This window comes from Monodelphis domestica, chromosome 3, assembly GCF_027887165.1.
Source record: "Monodelphis domestica isolate mMonDom1 chromosome 3, mMonDom1.pri, whole genome shotgun sequence".
In the NCBI taxonomy this organism is placed as follows: Eukaryota; Metazoa; Chordata; class Mammalia; order Didelphimorphia; family Didelphidae; genus Monodelphis; species Monodelphis domestica.
Window position 1 is genome coordinate 474,015,813 of NC_077229.1, and position 25,787 is coordinate 474,041,599.

General features: G+C 35.7%; 2 protein-coding genes across 24 annotated transcripts in view; one reads left to right on the plus strand and one right to left on the minus strand.

Moving 5' to 3' along the window:
- The window catches only part of LOC103106450 (uncharacterized), a 60,649-nt gene that overhangs the window by 16,018 nt on the left and 18,844 nt on the right, over positions 1-25,787 (plus strand). The window contains exons 1-3 of one of the 7 annotated variants that reach the window (XR_008917896.1): positions 5,219-5,714; positions 17,484-17,539; positions 22,056-22,875. Coding sequence is in view for 1 of the 7 variants with exons in the window: in XM_056824659.1 (XP_056680637.1) it covers positions 5,886-6,422 (537 nt within the window). In the remaining 6 variants the exon portion in view is untranslated. Of the gene's footprint in view, positions 1-5,218; positions 6,527-17,483; positions 19,028-22,055; positions 22,876-25,787 lie in introns of those variants that run through there. The other 6 variants (XR_008917894.1, XR_008917895.1, XR_008917893.1 and 3 more) reach the window with 6 other exon arrangements.
- The window catches only part of FAM172A (family with sequence similarity 172 member A), a 560,458-nt gene continuing 536,838 nt past the window's right edge, over positions 2,168-25,787 (minus strand). For 14 of the 17 annotated variants that reach the window (XM_007487306.3, XM_056824657.1, XM_007487298.3 and 11 more), the window contains one exon: positions 2,168-5,325. In XM_007487306.3, coding sequence (XP_007487368.1) covers positions 5,183-5,325 — 143 coding nt within the window. In that variant the 3' untranslated portion in view covers positions 2,168-5,182. The remainder of the gene's footprint in view (positions 5,326-25,787) is intronic. The other 3 variants (XR_008917892.1, XM_056824647.1, XM_056824649.1) reach the window with 1 other exon arrangement.

Genomic DNA, 25,787 nt, shown 5'->3' on the forward strand with positions numbered 1-25,787 from the left:
TTAATTATTGAAGGTGCACAATGTGTAAACTCTAAAGGTGCATGTGTGTGTGTGTGTATGACTAGTGAATGTATGTGTGCATGTGTAGATGGGGGTTATTGATAGTTATCTTTTTATTTCAAGTTCTTTTATAGTGGAATGCAAAGTACAGTGCAGTATTATTTTATAGTTTCCCATGAATCCAAACGCAATTCCACAAAAAAGAATATTCAGAAAGATCATGGAAGGAAAAAGATGCAAAACCTTTGTAGGTTTTGACCTGGCAAAATCTGGATCAAGTCAAAATTTCTCCTTTAAAGTGGTTTCCACTGACTGGAAGATATAATGGTTAAAGTCTGACTACTTATTTTTGTTGATACAGGAAGGTGACTTACTCTATTCCATCTAGCACTTAAAAACTAACTATGTAATATTTGGACATTTAAATCTTTATGGTCCTTTATGATTTGTATTCTTTTAAGGCTTTTGTGCCAGAAATTAATAAGAGTTCTTAACATCTAATCTTGTTCTTTGGCACTGGGGTCTCCCAATCATAGATACCATTCTACAGACTGTTGCATAATTTCAGATGTCATGGAGAGCCCCACTGATGAAATCTGAGAAGGCTCATATGAGACCACTGACTGCTAAAGACATCACTACATAAAAGATCAGTGGTGTGAAACTTTAAAAACATCGATCCAAATGAATCAATTAAATCAACATTCATCCCTCCTAAGTGTGTGGTTTAAGACTATCATTGTTGCGTTTTTACATTACATAGATTTCAGGATAAATGGGGAATGCTTTGATGGCTACTTCTAATCTTAAATCACTGTTAATTGACTTTGTGTTATTTTCCTCTTTTCAACATTTTGTACTGGTCATACATTCTTTACTTTTAGTATAGTGTATGACATTGGCATTGCTTTAAATCTAAAACCACCTAGCAAATCTGATACCTTATGTAGGGTAACTTTAAGCTCTGTGAAGTGTTGATTAAAACTCCTTTCCCAGACTCAAACTGATCTTTTTGGAGATCAATGGAATATTAAATAAAAAGAATATGAACAATTAAAGAAATTCCCATTTGGTTACCCTACCGAAGGAAGAAAATAAAGGAGAGAGGGAGGAAGGGAGGGAGAGAGAAAGGAAGGAAGGGGGGAAAGGGAGGAAGTGAGGAGAGGAGGAGGAAATTATTTTATTTTTTAAGTGAACAGCTCCCAGGTTTTTTTTTTTTAATTTTTCCATTACACATGTCTAATAAACCTTAAAACAAAAAATAACCAATGTTATTCTCCTTTCTTTTGCCATCCATTTATATTTGACATTAAGCATCTTTCACACATTTGATTAAAGAATCCTTCAAATACATGGGGAAATTTTTTGAGAAATTCTGAGAATTTAGTGTCTAATTTTAAATTGTGTTTTTCATCTTTTGGGACTATTAGATGAAATAAGAAATGCAGGAGTTTGCATATAAAAACTTGGACAGCAAGAGTCAACATCCACCTGATTGGGTTAGGATCATTGAGATTCCACTGAATATTAAGAAATTTTGTCTCTTTAATGAAACTCATCTAACATCTATTAACTGTAATCTCTAATATTACCAACATTAGTACAAAAATAATACATCTTGCCACCTAAAGTCCTCTCTGGAGAGTTACAGAGATTATTGAAGGAAAAGCCTCAAGATACACATAATATATGAATGTAGAGATTATATATAATACTGCAGGTATGATTTAACATTATATTAATCTTTCTTAAATTCTTTTCTATTAATCCCAAATATACTTTCAGTGCATATAATAAATCAACAAACCACATTTGGAAATTCTGGATCATTGGAAATCTCTCTTTCTACATACACACACACACACACACAGCCTCTTCTCAAGAGAAAAATAGAAATGTGTTCTCAAACAGTGTCTATTTTAAAAATCATATCAGTATACTAAGCCTTAAAATTCCCAGATATTTCTGTATCTGGATTCCAGATACAGAAGATACTAATTTTTTAAAAAGATGATGTCTTTTGAAGGCTATTGAGCCTTCAAATCCATTACTGAATGGATTTTACTTGCCAATTCAACATTCAGAAAATTAGTGGTAATATTTAAAATGTTACTATGTTCATATTTTTGTGCAATTGTGCATGTATACATATACAGAGTATTACATATATTCTTCAGTTCTTGTTTTATTAACTTCTACAGTTTATTAACACTATAGAGGTAGTAAATAAGTAAGCAGAACATAAGGAATCTACCATTGAACATGGAAGGGAAACCCCTTTATTTTAAAACCAAAAACAGAAATATGTAATTCATAGGAAATCCCCTTGCTTTACAGCTTTGTATAAGCAATAGCACAGTCAAGAAACTTGAAGAAGGGGTGGTTAACACAATTAGAGGCATATATGTATTTCCACTAAAACTTGTAAAGATGTACTCAATTTCAGGGTTAGGCACTCTGAGAGAATCAAAGCTATTATATGCTTTCTTAGTTTCAACACACAGGATTTAACAGCTCCTGTTTTCCCACAGTATTACTCCTGGAATCGAGTATATAACTAATGATATAAAGACCACATTTAAGTTTAACCCCCCTCCCTCCTAAACCTCCAATTAACAAAACCACAACAAGGGAAGACTTAAGAGCTGAAACAAGCAGGTGGGCTAGAATAACTGGAGTTGTAGATCTGGGATAAAAGAGATGCATTATCACATTTACACCACAAACCCATAATCAACAAGTCAAGAGATCTGGCTTTACCCAGTAAGTTTAGTTACTTTGGATGCCTAGTTTCCTCTTTAAATCTCTCACCCAGATCTACTTAAGGAAGCAAAAGTTTTCAAATAGCTCTCCACAGATATTGAAACAAACTCCAACAATCCCCAGGTTTTACTGCCTTAAAAGCAATTATACAGTGATTGACTCCAGTTACAAGTCAAAAGGAAGGTGAGAATGAAGAAGAGCAGGACAAGAGAGTGATTAGGATGGTACACTGGCAGAAAGCTATTACTCATCCCTAATTTGGTTGCAGGAGCTTTAAGAATTGAGCACCCCACAAGCTTTATTTAAGAAAAAAAGATATAAAAATTTTACAGGTTTTTGTGAACATTTTCTTATGGTGAAAAAGTAACACAGTTCAAAACATTTTAAAAAATATATTCGGTTTATATTAACTTTTACAGTGCTCTCACTGGAGGATGACACCATTTTCTGGAGTTCTTCCATTAACTCTAAAAGCTGGAAAGTATCAGATAAAAAGGGTCAATATCACAGACCAATGCGTTGGACACTGTTGGGCAGTGTGTTTTGAAGCTACACAGCAGTTGGATGAAACACCGTTTTGATTTTTCCCCCTGCTTTGTCTTTGCTCTAATAACATCAGAGGATATACAGACATGACCACTGAAGAAAAGATCACTTTAATTTGCCTTCATCAAAACCATAAGAATTAATTAGTGTACGTGCATTCCAGACACAGTATCAGACATTAGCAGTTTCAAAATTTGCTGATATGAGCACATAATGTATAAATGCTTATAATGTGGTGGACGATTTCAATTGATTTTTTGAGCAGCTTAATCCTATGACATTTTTGGTGCATTTCATGATGTCATCAAATAAGACAGACATTTCTACAGTAGCATATTTTTAAAAAGAAGGTGACAAATATTAAATTCATCCTTCATTTATTATGAATGCAATCTTCACTAGGTAATGAAGCTTTTGATAACAATTATAAACTCAGTAAATTACAATGCAACATTTCAATCAAAATTATCAGAAAAATCAGGACTCATTTAAGTTCTGCTATTTCACAGTGTTGTGGAGATCTCAACTGGATCTGATTACAGAGTAATTGGAATTTTAGAGAAGATCCTCAAAAGCAAGTGGAGAGCTAGAAATAATACTCCTGGACTGATAGGAGAAAATCTTTCACTCTAATTCTCCACTTTTCAGTCAGAGCAGTATTCTTTAACTCTAAGTAGACTAAAAGAATATCATTGGCCTCACTTAGTCCTATAAAAGGAAAAGGCTTGAGTGCACAGATTAATTTTCTTGATGTCATCCAAAAATCTCGTCTCATCTGTTCCATGAAGGTTCGAAATAAACTATTCCTTTTAGGATTAAAAAACTTCCAACAAGATGAAGTTTCAGAAGTAAAACTTATGTGCATAACCGAAATTAGAACTCAATTAAACCATATATTTAAAAAGATAAATATCTCAATAAGTTGACAGGTTTTCATGTGAAAATGGGAAATCAAAAATATGCATATATATGTGTGTATATGTGTGTACACATACATACACACATATATATGCATACACATATGCATACACATATCTATACATACTTATATTACACCCCAAGGGATCATTAATTTGTTTTGATTTACATTTCCAAACTTTCTCTTTTCCTTATTTCTCTATCTAGACTTGATTGGCATTTTATTTTCATGTCCAGAGTTCTCTTAGCAGAAAAAAGCAGATTTAGGAATTAATAGATTTTCAATAAGTTTTCTCTAGATTCCTAAAGAAAATAGATTTTTCATGAGGGTGCAGTTCACACCTACAGATCTACAAAATACAAAGCATTTGTGCTGTTAATTTAAAGGGTTTAAAATTTATTGGCAAAATAAAGCCAATAAGATGTCAAAAATCTACCTAAAATTTTAGGTTTATAAAATAATATTTTGCTCCTCTTCAAAAGCAAAAAAGATGAAGTATTGTGTTTTTTGTGTTTTTTTTTCCATAGCAGCAGAAAATATTGCAGGCAATAGGACCATGAAGAAACTGTTAAGCTCTGCCATCAACTAGGTGCAGGGCTATGTCAGGGCAATTAGAGCTGCACCACACAGCACTGTGCAGTACCGCTGTCAGCCTTAATCTGCGCACTGATGGGCAGCACGAAATCCAAGCTACAGCCCACAGGAAGCACAACCAGTGAACCCATATTGCTTTGACAGTTGCACTCATCTAGAAATAATGCAAAACGCTATTTAGATGTATACATCACGACCCTGTGCTCTAGGAAGAAAACAATCTAATGAGGGGCTGGGAGTCTGCTTGCCGAAATAGGCAGCTAAGGGATGCCTGTGTGCGCTTGCGGGTGTTTGCGTGTGTGTACGTGTGTATGCACGGATGTGTTTGGTTGTATGTCCTTTCTCTTTCTTTCCCTACTCTCAAATCTCTTCGTGTTTTATCCGGTGTGAGCGCCGAGTTAGAGATGCTTTGAGGGAACTGTTCTTTGCTTCCGAAGCTTCAGTAAAGAATTTGAAAATAGATGGGAGACTCTTCCACGAAGTGAGCTCGTGACGTTCAGTACCTGCGAGACAAACAGATTTGGGTTACAGTCAGCTCCCTGGGAATGAATTCACAAAGAAAGAGAAAGAAAAAGCCCTTGACTAGTGGCTCAGGGCCGGGGAGTAGGCTCTAGGAGCCGCAGCCCCAGCGCCGGTGGCGGGCTGGCAAGTGAGCCCACCCCGGAGGAGGCGACGTGCTCGCCCTCCCGGCGCCCAGCGGGTTACGTACTTAGGGCCAAAGCTTCACGGAGGTGCCTCCCCCTAATCCTTGCCAGCAGCTGAGAGCCCCCCAGACCCCTCCCCCAGCAGCGGGTCACAGCGCAGGCCCTCCCGGGACAGGCACCTCCCTCCTCACCCGCCCCTTCCCGACTGCCCGCCCTGACACGGGAGGGGAGACCACCCGGAAAAAGAGGTCAGGGTTTCTGAACACCGAAGAAATTCTACATAAACTTCAGTGTCCCGCAAACCTCCCCTTAGGCGTGGGGGTGGGTAGGGAAGAACTGAACCTTCAAAGCGAGATCCGCCCCACCCCCACAAAAAGCACAAGTTCTTGAGGATTCGGTCAATTGGTCCTCCTGTGGAGATGAGTTACAGTTTCCGCCAAAACGAGAGTCTCGGAGAGACTAGTGCAGAGAAGCCCAGGGAGCAGCCCAAGACTGGGCACGGAGGAGGGAAGGAGGACCCTGACACATCCGAGGGCGGCTTCTGCACCGCCGCCACCGCCGCCGCTGCTGCTCCAGATGTGCCTGCCTGCCCGCCTGCCGCCAGCTCGGTCCCCCCTCCAGGGGCAGGCCCCCAGGTTCACCTTAGTCCCTCTCATCCGCTGGGAGATGGCCGGGGGGTGGGGGGCAGGGCGACCTCTTACCTCGACCCGCCCCTCAGGCCAATCAAGCGACTAGGTGGGAAGGGAAACTCCCCGGCTGCTCAGAAACCTCCCACCTCACCTCGGGCTCCGCAGCCGCAGCCGTTTGGGGGTTGGTTTCTCCAGGCGGGAATTAGATTTCCTCCGCCCTCCCTAGAGGTATTCCTCGGCTTCCCAAGAGGGAGAAAAAGGAAGGTTCAGGCCTGTCCCGAGAGGAAAAAAGGACTGTTCCCTCCTGTCCCGAAGCTCGACTGCTGAAGGGATTTTTGTCCATGCTCCGTCTTTTCTCTTTGGCACTAAATACGGACTATATGGGCAGGAAATCCTAGCGAAGAGCTGGCTCTAGAGGCGACCACACCTCGGTCTGTACTTAATGGTCGCACTGAAACCTTTTTTCACAGGGTCAAGTTTTTTAAAAGTTGTTTTCCCTACCTACCACTAAACCACCTGGTTTGTGTGTGTGTGTGTGTGTGTGTGTGTGTGTGTGTGTATTTTAAACAAGCTTTGTCTACATCTACAGGTACCTCATTGGTTTGGTTTTTTGGTTTGTTTGTTTTGTTGTTGCAGCTCCTTCTCTGGCTTTAATTTAAAATGTACAACCGTACCATATCGCATTTTTCATATCATATGCACCATGAACCAAACATAGGCAGGAAATATTGATCTAGGAAAGGGAAGTACTTTTATCAAGATTCTCATCTGATAACATTCACGTGGTGTTGATGGATTACATCAATTTACCTGTATCATTTTAGCAGTTGCCCCACAACTACTTGGAAAATTTGTTGTATTATAAAATTAAAAATAATAATTAAAAACATTCTCCCATTGAGATAATGAGTTGAAATCTCTTCCTAGATAACCCAATTATGCAGAGATGCTGCGTGGAAGTCTCCAGATTCAGGGCCTCTGTTTGATACTTTAACATTGTTAATGATAATTCTTTAGTCTGTAATAGTAGGTCATTGCTATGGTTACTCTACAATGGTGCAACACTTTGCTTTCCCCTTCAGCTATTCGCTGAGACCTGGTAACCACATTTGTTGCCTAGCAACAGTTTTGTGACAGTATCACAATCTGGGAGTTACAACAATAAGGATGTGATGGCTTCGGTTGGCCAGAGAGCAGAAAGCTACAATCTGTGTATATGATTTAGCTTTGGGAGTTGGGCCTTATTCTAACCAGTACAGAGCTGAAAACCTTAACTTTATAGGTATATACATGAAGGATTTATAACCTACTCCCCATCTCTGGAGGCTTAATGAATCTGAATTGGAACTGGAAACCCCTTCTTAAATACTCACATAACTTCAAAAAATATTTACTAATAGAATATACAGTCCAAAAACATAGACACTTCTGGATTTGCCTGGACAAGTCTTTGCATTGTCTGTGGGTACTGCATTTGGACAAACTATAACTAAATCATATAAATCTGTCTGACTTTTTTCCTATTGTATCTGAAAATTGAACTGACAAGTAATTTTTGGTATGTGTATATACATATACATACACATAATAACAGAATATACATATATGTGGATTTACCTGTCATTTGTCAATTTTAGCACTATTTATGGACAGACTGAGCTTTAATCCAAAACAATTCGGCATATGCCTAATTTTAACACAGAACATAACCAGAAGTGTCTGGTTTCTGGATTGGTCCACAAAATATCTATGCCTCTATGTCTATATTTCTATGGCACCCATCATCTGAGCTCCATTCACATTACACATTGTTTCAGACAACTGAATAATTAACTTCTGTTCTAGGCCTTGATTTAGATGAATACATACTACAATAGCAACTACTAATTGCATTTACCATACTAAAAGATTTTAAAATCTATTATATTTTTCCCTTTTTGTGAAAGCCCATTCTTAAATTAGTATGGGGGGGGGGGGAAGATCCCAAACACAATAAGCTAAAAAAAAAAATAGATGTTAATTGTCTTCTTCCTTTCCTATTTCTCTTCTCTTAGCCACATTTGGCTCCCCCCCCCTCCCCAGAGTGATCACACTTATACCTACTAGTCTTTCCAAGACTGCAATCAGTTTGTGAGCTTTCTTAGAGCCATCCTTCTGTGTACCTCCTCCCCTTGAAAACCAATTCAAACCTATGAATCTTGAGGGACTTAACAAGTCAATGGTCTAAAGCAATTTTAACTCCTTTATTTTTTTCTTTCTCAGTGACAATGTTTCTGAAGGATGGACAATTTCCCTGGTGATAAAATCACTATAAAGGTTGTTTAGTTTGAGGTTATGATGATTCTTTGGTTGATTAGTACTGTGTTGAAAAGACACAAGCCTCTTAGATAACTGATCCTCAACATCTACTTTTGCAATTTAATACAAATACAAATACAATTTGTATTTCTGTCAAAAGCAGGGAAACTGCTAGGAGTAAGAGGAAATAAGCAAGATAGGTCTAGAAGTGACACTGAATTACAGTAAGTATAGGCTAATTCTCATTAATGGAATGATAACATAATAATGTATAAAGAGAATGGACAGAGCTTTTCTTTTTTTGGCATCAGTTTTTCTACAATACAAAATTAATAATTTGAAATAGAATAATTATATGTTTATAAGGACATGAAAATTTCAAGAATATGTATTTTTGAAACCATTTTAGAAAATGAGGGCAGAAGTTCAGTAAAAATATTTATAAATTTGAACAATATAAAGAAACATATAAAATGCTTTTTGTACTGAAATCAAAATGTAAAAACAAAACTTTTTTCCCAGTTAAAACTAGAAATATCAACAAATGCAAACTTCTTAGATTAGCTTTCCAGGACACCTAGGGAAATTAACAACCAAAAGTTAAATTTTGTTATAAATACTTAAACATCATACTTTGAAACTCAAAAAATTCTCTAATTGGGTAAGGATGTAAGATACAATGTTGATACTAATTAAAAGACTAGTAATTTACTAAAGCAGAGCAATGATCTGAGAGGTAAATGGGAAACCTAATCTGTTATCAATTAACTGAGAGAAAAATGTACTGAAGATCAGGAAAGCTAATTCTTGTTTCAGTGCTATCTTACCCACCCCCACTAAAAAATTCTTTAGTTAAAGACTGATATTATTCCTTAGTTATCCACCTGACATTTCCCTTGATTCCAATGGGCCTCCCACTTAGGAGAAAAAGAAGGATTTTCCCACTATTGATAGATGCCTCCTGAGCCCCATATTGTCTTCCTTTACCCTTTCAGGTTGACATTTGGGCTTACTGAATGATTTGCCTTCTTGTATCACAGTTTATTCATATATAAAATTAGGTTGGCTACACAACATAATATGAAGAATCATTTCTTAAAAAAATTTAATGAACACAGGCAACTAAAAACTCACTTTAACCATTACTTTCTTCTTTTTACCCATGACAACTGGGGAGAAAAAATACATTTTAATTTTACTTTATTCTCAAAATAATACTCTTTGTTGTAGGTATATTTCACAGTGAAACAAAGAAAAAGAAAGGAAGAAAAAAGAAAGGATACACCCTCACTTAATCAATTTGTGTTTTGTCTTTTTAGCTTTCACTTTAAAAATTCATCATAATTAACTACCTACATTTAGAACAAATTTGAGATCATAAAAAAAACAATAAACAAATAAGTAAATAAATACTAACTCGGAGAGTTTTTTTAGGCTCCAAATACCAAGTAAAAAGATAATTCTAAAATCCCAGAAATGCACATCAAAGGGGCAAAAACTCATAGCTTTTGTCCCTTTTGCCCTGTTCTCTATTTTGATGGGTAAAATCAGGGATTTGATAAAATCTCATAAGAATGGAGTATATTTCTGTTCCTAGGGATGTGCTGTGGGAACCCTAACCTAGTTCCAGCAACAGATACCCATTGTGCAATGTCCTCTGGGCTCTAACAGCATCTGGACAGTTCCATCTCTGTATAGCAGAGCCTCTGGCAGTACAAGCTTTTCTAGCCTATGTCAGGGAAGTGGTAAGCCCTCAGTTCTATACTCACACCTAGCCAATTTGCAAGAATATTTCAATGTAACAAGAATTTATTGAGTTTCTATTGTATGGCTAGTTTTTGTTTTAAAAAAAAAACAAAGTCTAACCATAGGAAATTTCAAAAGCACATAAAATTGTTATGATGCTAAAAAAAGTATTTAATCCTTTAAGAAAAAGTAATAAACCTATAATTCTATCAAATAAAAATGAAACAGAAAATGCATAATTTAAGAAATGTATTATTAAAACATATTATCTAGAAAATAAAGGAACATAATGTAAATAGGATGAAAAGTGAGATTAAACCAGATGAAGAATGTTTTCATATTTTAAAAGATCATAATGAATCAGAATAGCAGAAAGTTGAATGCTTAGAAAATAGATTATAAGAACAAAATAAAGTCTTTACTCTAAAGGATATATATACATACATACATACATACATACATACATACATACAAACACATCTCTCTCTTTCAGTGATTGCTTTCCAAGCTTGTCACTTCCCTTCACTTTTTCTTGATTCTTGGATTGTTCCAGGCAAAACCAAACCTAAACTGAAATATCAAGAAGCCAAGATTCTGATGCTTACTTCCACTGCCTCTAATAGTACCTCATGAAAATGTTTCTGAAAAGTTGTGTATAAATTTTTGCAAATAACATTTTTCAATTCATGAAAGAATTAAAGACTCCTTTTGTATAGTAGAAAATAATCAGTCCTTTTTCCATTTGTCCTTTGTTTAAATTTTATGTAGCAAATCTGTTTAAAGCAAAGAATGCCTATAGAATGTCAGAAGCAGAGATCTGTCATCACCATAGAAATGAGTTAAAGAAATTTGTTGGTCAGGATCCTGCCTACAAGTAGCAATTCTAATATGGTATATATTATGGCCACCACAATCAAGAAGCTAGGGCATTTAGTGTGTGAGGTTGGAAGAAACAGCATTTCCTGGCAATGGACAGCATATACCAGAAGGAAAAACCTAGGTTTTTAGATTGGTTTGTCCTAATATTGTGGCTATGGGACTGGCTTGGAATAAAAGAACTAAGGAGAATCTTATCCTTGAACAGTTTGAATTTGGATTGTGTGGTTACTTTTGTGGTCTTTTTTGTGTGTCTATTATATCACAGGCTTCAAGAAATGAGCAATTAGAAAGTAAAAAAAGTACTTTTTAACAAAGCTGTTGATAAAAAGTGATATGAGGGGACAGCTGGGTAGCTCAGTGGATTGAGAGCCAGGCCTAGAGATGGGAGGTCCTAGATTCAACTCTGGCCTCAGCCACTTCCCAGCTGTGTGACCCTGGGCAAGTCATTTGACCCCCATTGCCTAGCCCTTACCACTCTTCTGCCTTGGAGCCAATACACAGTATTGACTCCAAGATGGAAGGTAAGGGTTTAAAAAAAAAGTAATATGAGAATTCTTATAAAAACTATAGTAAATCAAAAGAGAAGGTATATATGTGATATATATATATAATTTTGATTTGGTAGAATTATCTAATTAACATAAATCACCAATTATTTTTATAAAGTTACAAAAGGAAGAATATTTAATCTTTTCAAAATATCTCTAGAATTAATGTGTATATTTTCATTGGTGGTCCCTCCCCTCTCCCCTTCCATGCCTGGAATTTTCTCTCTCTTCTTCTGGGAAGCTTCTCTGGCTTCCCTAGAGTCTGAATTAAAATTACATGTTCTACAAGGAAACTTTCTGGATTCCCTTTAATGTTAGTTACTGCCCTTTGATAATTATTTCCAATGATGGAGATATCTCCTCTGGTGATTATCTCAAATTCATATTGCTTATACCTTGGTTGCACATAGTTTATATTGTCCTTCATTAGACTGTGAACTCCTTGAGGGGAGGGACTATCTTTTGCCTTTCTTTGTGTTTCTAGGCAGTGTCTGACACATAAAGTTGGTACTTAATAAATGCTTGTTCAGTGATTGATAATTGTGTTCCAGGAATGGTGGCAGAGACTAAGGGATAAGGTATAAAAAATGAAACAATTCCTACTCACTGTGTACTTGTATTCTAAAGGGGATAAAGTATATACAAATACCCCCACGAATATAAAGTTAACAAATAAATAAATATACTAAGACAAAGTAGCACTTCAGAGATCAAGAAAAATTTTATGCAAAAGAATGGTGCCTGATAAAGGAGAAGGGCTCTAATTTGGTAGAGCTTAGGTAAGGGGATATTACTTGGGACATGTAGGAATTGAGATAGTAGGCTGGTTACTATGCATTTCTTTTATTTTGCTGAGTTTGAAGTATGATAAAAATGTTCACTTGACTGAGTGCAAGTCACATCTAAGTGCAAGTGGGGCAATAGAATAACTAATTTTGATATACTGGAGACTACAGGAATGGGTTAGAGCCAGGATCTTCTCTTTCTTATAGAAAGGGTAAAGTTCAGATAATCTTTGGAGATACTGCCCCTTATTTACTGGCCTAGAGAAACAAATTTGTATTTAACAGCAGCTATTAACTAATGGAGATGAGAAAATATAGATGGTGAGGTGATACAGATGCTTCTGTTGGCAAATTATACTGTGCTGCCTGAATCAGGCTATCAGGCCCCAGAACATTATTATATAGACTTCTTAATAAACCCCATGACTACTTAAAAGAGCAATAAGATCCATTAATCCAATAATATCCAACAGTCCATACAAGGGAAAAAAAGAAATGGATAAAAAATACTATTGTTTAAGCTGGGAGTTCTTAACTTTTTTTGCTTAATGATTCCTTTTGGCAGTATGGTAAGCCTAGGAACTCCTCATAATATTTTTAATTGAATAAAATACATAAATACCCCTTCCCAACACAAACCTAAGGTTTTTGAAAATAAAGACACACATTCATGGGAATATCTTCCCTATCATTACTGAAATCTAAGAATTCCCAGCTTAGACTATTAAGTGCAGATGATGACAAATTCATTAAATTAGTACATATATCTGTGGTAGAGTGATGTAGATGGACAATAAATTGGGCCCAGAATTGAATAGGAGGAAGAGAATGTGGTAAATTACATTTGGCAAGCTATCTTACTCTTCAATGATCTGAAATTGCTCAAAAATCATTTTTAAATGCAAGTCTTCCACAAATAATGCTGCTTGGTTGTGAATTTTAGAATATCATAATCTTTGAAGAATCATAGTTGTGGGTGACCAAAGATTATGGTGAGAAATGCATGGTGCCAATTTTTTTTCTCCTAGTAGTAACTTATGCTCAAGAAGTGATGCAAGGGATGTTGCTTAAGCAAGTGTCATGCAGTGAGAATGAAGGATAGCAGATGGACAACCAAAGGGCTCCACAAAATGCAAAAAGACCTAGATAAGGGTTCTAGACACTGGGTTAATCTTTGGGGATAAACTGAGAGAAAATAGTGGACAAAAGCAACACAGGAGCATGGATGATTTATGAGTTACAGATCTGCAACAATGGAGGAAAATAAATTTAATAAGATCCCAAATCCAATGAAATGTTGATGGACAAGTGAATCCTTTTCAGCTATAAAAGTCTAAAAGTTCTGTACAAAATGACCAATTTTTTTACTTCTCAACTAATTGTTGCTTATCATTAAAGCCCTATGATTTCATCAGTATAGAAAATTCCTTCACTTACCAGAATAGTTTCCAAAACTTCTTTAAACCTTCCCTCTAAACTCTTCCCACTGTGGAAGGCAATACTATCCTCTGGGTTCCTCAGATTTGAAGGCCTAAGGGTCATCCTGGATTCCACATTCTTCCCTTATCCTTCTTTATCCAATTTGTTACCAAGGCTTGTCAATTCCACCTTTGCAGCATCTCTCCTCAATATTGCCCTTTTCTCCTTTGACACTGACTCCATTTAGCACAGGCCCTCATCACCTCATGCTGGATTATTGCAAAATCTTGATGATAGGTGTGCCTGACTCCACTCCTCCTGCCTCTTTCCGCTCCAATGGCTCTCTATTTGGCCACCAAAATGATTTTCCTAAAGGACAGGTGCAATTATATATTTCCTACTCAAAAAATTCCAGTGGCTCCTTATGGCCTCCAGGATCAAATACAGTCTTCTCTTTAGCGTTTAAAGCCCTTCATAACCTCCCTCCACCCAGTCCCCACCTTCCCAGTCTTTTTACACATTATATCCTCCCAAGGACTCTTCCATCCAGTAGCACTGGCCTCACTTGCTATTCCTCAAACTATACTCTATCTCTGAAATCTCAGAATTTTCTCTGGCTTTCTTCCATGATGGAATGTCCTCTTCTTATCTAATTATAAATTTTCTCCTCTCATCTCCTTATAAATTATCCTAATAATTTCTCTGGCTTCCTCTAAATCCTAGTTAAAATTCCTTATAGGAAACCTTTCCTAGCCTTTCTTAATTCTAATGCCTTCCCTCTCTTAATTTTTTCCTATTTTTTTCTGTATATAGCTTGGTTGTACATTTGCTTGTCACCTCCCCCATTAGATTGTGAACTTGTCTTGGGCAAGGACTGTCTTGCTTCTGTTTGTATACTCAGTGCTTAGTACCATTCTTGGAACATAGAAGTTACTTAAAAATGTTTACTGATTTTATTGAATGTAGTTTTTTTTTTAATTTTTAACTGAATTTTACATTTTAGAAAGGTTAAGCGACTTGCCCTTGGTCAAAGAGCTGGTGGTGTCACAGGGCTTTTAAGTCAGTTTGTCTCTCTTTTATATAACTAACTCAACTCATTCAAGATTTACCTTACTGTTTACTTTTTTTTCTCCACAAGAAGCTTTCCCTAACTAACCCATGACTTTACTATCCATCCCCTTACTTTGATACTAAATTTATCCCACAGTATTTCATTCCTCTGTGTTCTTCCAGTTCCTAATATAATAGCTATTATTATCATAGGTATTGTGTATAGGGATTGTCTTCTCAACTGGGTGTAAGTTTGAGGATATGTCTTTTCCTTTCCTATGTCCCACTGTACTTAGTTCCATATACTGAGCTGAGGCTTAATGAATTCTTGCTGGATAAATGAATCTTAGGAACATTTGCTTGTGAACTACATTGCTGATACTCCAAAAGTGTTCATATAAGCACCACAGATTTTTGCTATTATTTAAAATAATACTTTCATGCATTATTTTTAAGTCTCTGTAAAGATGGAGATGATAGGACTACAGGATCATAAATTTAGGGTTAGAAGGGATCTTGGAAGTCATAAAAACCAAACTCTTCATTTTAGAAAGGCCTAGAGATGTTAAACGACTTGTTCAGGGCTGCACAGCTAGGGACTAAAACCATCTTCCTGACTTTGTCCTAGACTAAGTTCAATTCCCAAGTCCAGTATTGGACAATGCTGTCTCTAATTTTGTAAGTGACACAAAGAGGGATCATTTACCTAACACATTTTTAAAAGGTTATAACTGTGAATTTACCTTTATCAGCAATAACTTATTAAGCATCTACTATGTGCCAGGTGCTGTGCTAGGTAATACAAATACAAAGAAACAAGTATTATAGTTCTTCATATGAAGGAGTTTACAAATTTTATCAAGGGAGGCAACATGCTCATATATAAATATGTACGGAATAGAGATTAAACACAAAATAAATACAAGGTAGTAAAGAAAGGATGGAAGGAGAGCAAAGGCAGCAGAGAGGCAGGGGAATGATCAGAAGAGGAATTGTGTAAAAGATACCATTTGAGTTGCCTCTTACATAAATCAAGAATTCTGTACAGTAGACAAGGAAAAAATGCTTTTCAGAAATGAGAGTGAGCCAGGAAAAAGTCGTGGAAATTCAAGATGGAATGCCATATGTGAGAAACATAGAGAAGACCACTTTGCTTGGACCATAGCAAATAAGAAAGGCAGTAATATATAACTAATATGAAAAGATGGGTTGGGGCTAAGTTATAAGGATTTTAATAGCTGAATAAAGGATTTCTAGTTGTTTCCTAGTAGTGATGCAAAGCCTTTAGAGTTTTTGAGTAGGAAAGTAATATAGATCTTAAAGAAACTCACTCTGGTAAATTTGGGGAAGCTAGAGTGAAGTAGGAACTGACTTGAGGCAGGAAGACCTATTAGGAGGCTATTGTTAACTGTGACTATAGAGAACCATATTTGGGAAATGTTTATGTCACTTAAAAATTGTCATTAGGCTATTTAGGAAGTAGTTATCTAGACATTGCTAAGAAAATTAGAGCCCTTCTGTATTCCAGTCATTGTGTTGGCAAGAGCCAGACTTTGGGTAATTACTGAGCAACCTAAACATTTGAGAATTTGTTTGAATTAGACAAATCGGGAAGATAAAAATTATAAACATACATTATATATACTTATAAAAAGTTATATCATTTCCTTACAAAGTAATAGCATCAAATGTAATGCTAAGATTTAATAAATGAAATTAACTAGAAATATCGAGTACAGCAAATAATTGAACAAATCATTAAAACTAATATAAGGTCTCTTCTGTTTTGAACCAATTTCTTAAGTATTTGTTTCTTTTAAAATCCTAGCTTTGTCAGCCACTGTCATTCAGTCTCTGCTTCCCTGTCTTGAACTTGCCTTGTCACCTCCTGACAGGGCTGTGACAGCTTCCAGAGTGTCAGTTTTGCCCCTAACACTCTGATTTCTTTTCAACTTAGTTAAGGTTATATTAACTTAACGAGGATAGAAATATTCTTTTTTTGTTATAATCGGCTCCCAGCTCAGAGTTGTTCGTACTGTCTGATATTACCGTAGTTTTCCTTCCAGATCCTTCCAAGCCATCACCCCTCTGAGCATCCCAGTCAGAATGCCCCTTTCTCTGCTACAAAATGATACTGCTTTGTAAAGGGCTAGAAACTCTTAAAGGGCCTGGCACCTTTTGATACTCCTTAGCTCATGTATTAATTAGCACATATTATACACACTACAAGTAGCACTCAGTTTTCAGTTAAAGTTTTGAGGTGGGGAGAAGGTTGTATTACAGGAGATCCAAAGCCCCTATTTGATTCCTGGTGAAAAACAAACTGCCTACTAGACTCTAAGGACCTAGCAAATACTTCTCTTGTAGCAAGTATTTAATGTTTGCTGAATTGAATTAAAATGGCATAAGAGTAATTAATTTAGTAGTGCTGGCTACTTCAATATCAGAAGTACCAACAACTACTAAAAGAGAGGGCATTTATGAGGGATTAAAATGAATAATGAAGCCTAACATAGGAGCCAATTCATAACAAAAATCTAAGAGAACCATAGATAGTTAAATTATTACTACACAAGGGGTATGATAATTATTTACAATAATAATTCTTACCGCTCATATGGTACTTTTCATCCTCAAAACACTAATTAAGCTTTTTCTTACAGGCTTTCCAGTGATTACCCAGACTGACGCAGCTTGAAATCTTCCATAGAAGCCTAAGGTAATCACGTAGGGAAAATCACTGATTTCTGTTGGGATTATATTTGGTTCTGTGAGTATAAATATCTATGATGCATAGGTTATTTAAGTCTTAATGAGAGTTTACTGTACTCTGGAAGGTGTCAGGTAAAATGACCTAACTAATCCCTTCTCTTCCCCCTACACATTTTCCTACCAAATTTCATCATTGTTGGAGTATTTGAGTATTATGAAAGACAATATTGCTCATATATCAATTCTTTGGGTACAAATGTTCATTTTCCCCATTAAGAGTTTTGAAAACAAAGCTCAAAAAACTCCAATTCAGATTTTGCCTTCATATGGCAGTCAATATTGGAGAACTAAACTGTTTAAAATCTCCATTGTATTAATGGAAAAACCTAGTAGGTGATGGGAGGAGGAGGAAGTTACAATTCTCTTATTTGAGAGAATTTAAGATTTCATTCATATGGCCTGACTAGTAAGCAATTCTTTAGAAAGATCGACCTAAAAAGTTAACAAGGAGGATGAAGTGTGTCTAAGATTAATGAAACTAACAAATGAAAGTGACTATTTAGGGAAAAAATACTCTTTCACATGATCAGATTTTACTGCTTTTACCTATAAACCACTGCAAGTCAGTTGTGAAGCTGAAGGGGATCTGGGTTTGGAGACAAAGGGCGTTCGTTTCTTACTTTTCCCATTCATTAGATATAGGGTCTTCTGCAATCCACTTAGACTTGTTTTCTTACCTGTAAAACGAGGGGGTTAGACTAGATGAACTCTAAGTTTCCTTCTAGTTTTGTATCTATGATCTTGTGATCCAAGAGTTTTGGAGGTTTCTAGTAGAGTGACTGTTCCTGGCACTCAAATTTATTGGAGAGTTGAAAAGTCTCCCAAGAAGAAGTAGTGAGTTGAGGAAAGTGGCAGTGTTAGATAAAGTCAGCCAAAAGTCACAAAAGAATAACAAAGAACTGTATAATTTCCTTTCAAGAAAAATATAGAACTATATTTGTGTTTGAATAAGAAAAGCCCCAATATAAATGTATTATCATATACTGTGAATATGTCATGCCAAGGATGGATTGGTAAGGAAAATGGTAAAATTTATAACCACTACATTCTCTGCACCAGTTTAGACTTTTACAAGATAATTTTAGGACAATTTGTTTATCTTCCATGCCCAGCCCCCAAATCTTTACACCAGTTGTCCCTACTCAGCTTATCTGTATTGTATACTGCCATGCCATAGACACTACTTTCTATTCCAGAAGTCATGGTCATAGAGTCAATCCATGTAGGGTCAGTTAGCTTTGCAATGCAGAAATCTATTTCAGTGCTGTATTCTACCCACCTAAAGTAGCCAGCAAATCTCATAAAAGTAGATTGTTGATAATGAGGGAAACTAAGTTTGAAAATGTAAATAGCTCAGCACCAATCACCCACACTGCAAACCAAGTGCAAACCATATTAACAGCATAATATATTTTTTCAACTTTCTTTTATTTACACAGAGATACAATTTTAATAATCATTTTGACATTTTGTGATCCATACAGGTAATATGATACAGGTTGTATATGTGCTACCATGTAATATATGATTTCATGTTCCTTATGTTGTAAAATAAAATGTGTACTGCTTATATTAGAGAAGAATTCATGGAGGAAATAGTGAAGAATAGTATATTTTGATCTGTATTCAGACTCCATCAGTTCCTGCTATGGTGGGCAGTAGCCTTTTTCCTCATGATTTTATTGGAGTTTTCCTGGATCTTTGCACTGCTGATCACATATATTATTGCTGTTCTGTGTACAATGTTCTCTTGACTCTGTTCACTTCATTTTTTATCACTTCATATGAGTCTTTCCAGGTTTTTTCTTTTTGGTGATCATTTTGTTCATTATTTCTTATGGCATGATAGTATTCCATTACAATCACATACCACAATTTGTTCAGTCGTTCCCCAACTGATGGGCATCCCTTAAGTTTCCAATTCTTTGCTCCCACAAAAAGAGCTACAGTAAGTATTTTTGTTCACATAGGTCCTTTTCCCCATCTTTGATCTCTTTGGGATATAGACTCAGTAGTGGTCTTGCTGGTCAAAGAGTTTGTACAGTTTTATGGCTCCAGCATAATATAAATTACATTATACATAAGTCGACCCCCAAATATACAGACAACCTTCTTTAGCTACTTAGATTCCATAATTTATTCTGGAATCTTCTATTTTCCTCATTTTAATCATAGTATTTATAATCTGGAAGGGGCTTTAAGAGATTATGTAGAAGCAGCTAGGTGCAACAGTAAATAGGGAGTTGGGAGAACCTGGGTTCAAATCTGGCCTCAGAAACTTCCTAACTGTGTGTCCATGTTTAACTGCATTTGCTTAGACCTAGCCCTTCTATCCTAGAGCTGTTACTGGGACAAAAGTAAGAGTTAAAAAAAGAAAGATCAAGTAGTACAACCTCTTCAATTTACAGATAAGGGACTGAGGACTAAAGAGGTAGATCTATACAACTTGCCCAGAGTAGGATATGGTATTAAGTTGAAGAACTAATATTCAAGTCCAAGTTTCTGAATCCAATTCCACACTGCAACACCACCTCTTTCAAAAAGTTCTTCACTTTCTAAACCAAGGAAATGACCTATTTGTAGGATGCAAATTGTTCTCAACCAATAGCATAGCACCACATACAACTGGATGCTTTAAAAAATGTTTTATGATGATGATTGTTGACACAAGGATATGAAATGGAAGTCATTAATATGACATCCAAAGTGACCAATAACATCAGAGATTAATATCACAATTTTAAAAAAAGTCTGTTTTTTCCCTTAGGCATTATGTTTGTCCCTGCCACTGATTCAATTAAACTAACCAACTAACATCTTTATTATTGTGTGAATGCAGTGTCTTTGTTATATCTTGAATTTGGTAGAGTCTTCTTCCAAGGCATCCTCTGACAAGGTAGAAATGAAAGCTTAATGGAGAGAAGTCACAAGGTTAATGTTTCTTGCTCTAGGTGGTCAGACAAAAGGTGTCTCTTGAACATAAGGTTTATGTGTTACTGTTCCAAAGCAATTTTTACAGTAAAATTGTACCATAAAAAGATAGTAAAATAATCTCATTAAAACTTTAACATGAAGGGTAATATTTGGTCTTCAATGTAATTTGGAAGTCTTATCGGTTACCAGTAAGCATTCCAGATGATGAAAAATGGAAACCGACATGGCCATCGGTGAAAAAAACAACTGAATAGTAAAAACTTTATTGTATATACTTAAAAGGAATTTATAGATAAAGGTAAAAGTTTCACACGATAAAAATAAGCACATTGTAGTTTGCTTTTTGTAAGCTAATTATAAAACAAAATTGGTTGGAATTGTGGGAATCATTTTGACTTTTAACTTGGATTTTATATATTTACATATGCCAAAATATATCAGTTAAATGTACTATAATTCCCCAAACCTAGTTACAATTGCAATATAAATAGCTCAACCAAACAGAGAAGTTCTAGTAAGTTAGAAGAGTTAGTCACTTAACAACTTCAGTTCATTCTTGTTCATACAGAGGATAAAATTGTTGGGAAAATATAAAGTTTCATTAAATTCTTCAGGGTGCATGAAAATTTGTGTTTTATAGTTCACAGTAGTGTTAGGGTGAAATATGATAACTATTTTTATGTGCTATTATTTATTTGAGCCTCACTGAATTATATATAAAGGTCAAAAAAATTACTAGGTATGAAACTTCATTGTTTTGGGTTAAACACATTGAAAGTTAGATGAGGTTAAGTAAGGTAAATGGCATTTTTTCAAACTAAGATATTTCATATTTACATAAGGCAAAAATATCTTAAAACTGAAACACTTCTTTTTAAATGTGAACAACCAAAAATATTATGTTAATATTCAACCCTTACTTGTAAATCCTTACTTCATCAAAAATTTTCTCCTGAGAACTTTTAAGCAAAGCAGTGAGGTTTTAGGTTAAGCAAGATTGCGTGAGTTTAAAATCCTAGAAATATTGACAGATGCTTTATTACAGTGTCACATATGGTGAAAAATATATACAATTTAAGTGGAGGTATTTTTGTAAGCTATTCTTCCCATATTCAAAACTTAGCTTTGGAATTTAAAAAGGGCTTTGCTAATTATGCCATATATTGCAATAAAATTTCTGTTAAGCCAATTTTTTTCTATAGCTTTTCTTACATTAATTAATTCTATGGGACTCATTTTTGAAGATAAGTACCAATAGTAATGCTTGCTTGTATTTTGTAGAAAGATGAAATGAAAACTTTTAGCTAAATATCAAGATCTAAAATTTTGCTTATTTTAAAAAAATTGTTGGTATCTTGAGAGTGTAAACAACACGTAGAGTAACAGAGTACAATTAGTGCTATAATTCTGGTGTTTCATAATGATATAAGAAAATCTGGCTTGAACATTTACAAGGATCTAAGCCAAAATTTAAAGATTTAAACTGAGATTTAATGATTATTTACTTTTATTTTCATCTATTTCCATAGGTGGTGGTGGTGTTATTTACTGAAAGACAACTACAACAATGGCAAATATCTCTAGGTTCAGCTGAACACCAAATGGTTTGTGGGAATCTTATGGGAGGAATACAAAAATAAATACACACACACACACACACAAGTTTGACCCATTTCATCAATTGTTTTGAGAAGGGTTTCAGAGTAGAATTACTTAGTCTTGGTCTTCATTTCATTTCACTTCATTTTTTAAAAATTTGAACAATACTTGTAGAAATACACTACATTTTCCACAGAATTTTTGGGAACAATGAAATATCTATACATATAACCTTGAGAAAGTAAAGTCACTTAACTTTTCTGGGATGGGATGGGTTGAATACAATGACTTCTGATAGCCAACTCTAGGTCTAAAGATATGGTCCTATCATCCTAATGAAGAAGATTCACTTCTTTATGGTGATAGGCTGTTGGGAAACAGGCCCAACCTAAGCCCAATTTGTATTATCTTGTTCCTACTATTTTCTTCTGCTTTTGAACAAAATACCAAAGGGAAAAGCTTTAGTCTTTTAAAATTTAGATTAAAAATTCATGGTTTTACTTATTAAAAATACCAACTTCCTACTCTTTATATGTTTTATTTGTTATGAAAGAAAGAAAGAAAGAAAGAAACAAACAAACAAACAAAGGAAGAAAAGAAGAAAGGAAGAAAGAAAGGAAGAAAAAAAGAAAGAAAGAAAGAAAGAAAGAAGGAAGGAAGGAAGGAAGGAAGGAAGGAAGGAAGGAAGGAAGGAAGGAAGGAAGGAAGGAAGGAAGGAAGGAAGGAAGGAAGGAAGGAAAAAGAAAACAGGCTTCAGGGACAGCTAGGTAACTAGGTAGTACACCAGACCTAGAGTTGGGAGTACTTGAGTTCAAATCTGGTCTCAGATATTTCCTAGTTGTGTAACCATAGGAAAGCCACTTAACCCCTATTGCCTAGCCCTTATCACTCTTCTGCCTTAGAACTGATACATAATATTAGTTCTAAGACAAAAAGTAAAGTTCTTATTTTCAGTCTTCATTAAGAAATTTGATTGTTATTGGGTTTTTTGGTGGGCGGAAATTATGCTTTATTCTTGATCTGGTCCTGTATTCCCCACTCCTTTACACAAATATAATGCCCGAAACTATAAGGGGAGAAAAATCTTCTTTCTACTTTGAAGTAACTAAAAGTAAAGTAATACAACTTATTAGTATGGAAAAATACAAAAAGAATTAAAAACATAGCTTTTTACTTTTGGTATGTCATCCAAAATAAAAAAAAATTTTGCTCAAATGGTGGAACTGAATTCCTATTCCTTCTAGTATTCAGGCTGTATCTATAATATTTACCTAATTATGCCACGAATATATAGAATTTTAGGGCCAGAGAGGACCTTAGAGCTCCTTTAACTTAAATTCATTTTTTTAAACCCTTACTTTCCCATCTTAGAATCAATACTGTGAACTGGATCCAAGGCAAAAGAATGGTAACAGCTAGGCAATAGGGATTAAATTATTTTCCCAGGATCACACAACTAGGAAATGTCTGAGGCCAAATTTGAACCCAGGATCTCCTATCTCCAGGCCTGGCTCTTGATCCACTGAGCCACCCAGCTTGCTCTCTCCACCAAAATTCATTTTTTAAAAGAAACTCAAGCTAGAGGAAATTTTGCCCAAGGTCACACATTCATTGGAAGATCTGTGGCATCCTCGCATTTATGTTCTTATGGACCCATGTTTTCATAGCATTTCATATATACCCTGAAAAAAATTAGTACTTCTGAAAAGAACATTGAATTTGGAGTAAAAAATTCTGGCAGAAAATTTCTTGAGTTTCACCTATTTTTCTTCATCTGGTATTTCTGGGACACTCTATTTCCTTCCCACTGTTTTGTCTGGGTTTTACTGGATCAAAACACACTCCTGCTATTGTTGGAACTCTGAACAAGTTTTCACTTACAATTGATGCTTTAAATGGCATTTAAGTGCTGTTATAATGCAGTTACAATATAGCATAAATAGGATTTTGAGGGTTGCCATAAAAATTTAGGCAATATTTATGATATTGTTTCTTTGGAAGAATACATTCTATGTTTCTCACTCAGACTTGTGAATAAACTTTTGGGAAAATCATTTGAAAGTTGAGAATTACCTGAGGTCTGTTTTCTGAATTTGGTACATCTTTGGCAGACTGGACTGGATGTTCTTGGATCACAGAAGGGCCAATTTGTGTAGAAAAGAATGGTATGATAGGACATTTTTAGATATAATGAATAGGGACAACTGGTGGGAGAAATCTGAAGAGAATGGTCCTAACTTTCTAAAAAGATAATGTGCTGGGAAGTTTTTGAGTAGAGTGTTGGACTAGAAGATTTCTTTCTTCTTTTTTTTTTTAACCCTTACCTTCCATCTTGGAGTCAATACTGTGTATTGGCTCCAAGGCAGAAGAGTGGTAAGGGCTAAGCAATGGGCTTTAAGTGACTTGCCCAGGGTCACACAGCTGGGAAGTGGCTGAGGCCAGATTTGAACCTAGGACCTCCCATCTCTAAGCCTGGCTCTCAATCCACTGAGCTACCCAGCTGCCCCCAGACTAGAAGATTTCTGAGAGCCTTCCCAACTTTAAAACTTGAGGATTCCATAAACCTGAATTTGAATCTTCACTCTATTCCCTGTGTGATCTTGGGGAAATAATCTAAGCACTCCATGTCTCAGATTCTTCACCTACAAACTGAGAGGTCTGGACTGGAAGAGTTCTAAGGCCCCTTCTGGCTTGAAAGCTTACAATTCTGTATACATCAGTTTCCTAGGGGACCTGGGGTAGGGGGTACTGAAGTAGTGATTTGCTTAAACCACAGTATTATAGTGATCTGTGAGTTCATGTGTTTTAGTAGCTGAGGCATTTGAATAATTTGCCTCATGTTTAGATAGCTGATAGTTCATTCATAGCACTGGATATAGTTCTTATTATTTGATGGTAAATAGCACCTTAGAGTATACATATGTTTCTCACTTCTGATTACTTTATGAGGAAATTATAGTCAGTTTTTGGATTCTCTTCTTCCCCCTCCCGCTGTCTATCATTTAGATGTTCATTAGCTTGGGAAAGGGCCAACTCTAGGGAAACTCAATGTCACTTCTTTCAAGTAGTTCTAGTAAATGATTTGATAGGAAAGAGGATGAAATCAGTGACTAAAATGAAGTTTCCAAAATAATTATGGATTTTATTCATCTATGCATCTATTTTTTTCTGCCTTGGGAAAGGGAGAGTTAAATGCATGTGTTAGTACTGATGGTCTACAAATAGAGCACACAGCTGGACTGGAAGACTCAGATTTGATAACTGTTTCTGGCATTCTTATCAATTCGCCTGAGGTTCTGGAAAAATCATTTAACTTTTTTTGGCCTTATATCTCTATCTAAAATTGAGAATATTACCTAACACAAAACATATTATTAATATTTCACAAAATTAATCATTAGAAATACTAACATGAAATGTGTCATAAGAGAAAATACTCATCATAAAGAAAACCTTTACCTAGGAAAGCCAGAGAAAGATAACTCTATTGCTCTAGCAATGAATTTACTCTGATGTAGTAGTGAGTGTTGACCCAGTATTTATTAAAGTGACCTCTGGTGGTAGGAACTAATGAACATTACTGGCAAAGGCAGGTGATGGAACACAATCCACATGATTTTTTGGAACCATGAGGATTGCTAAGGTGGTTAAGTATTCTAGTC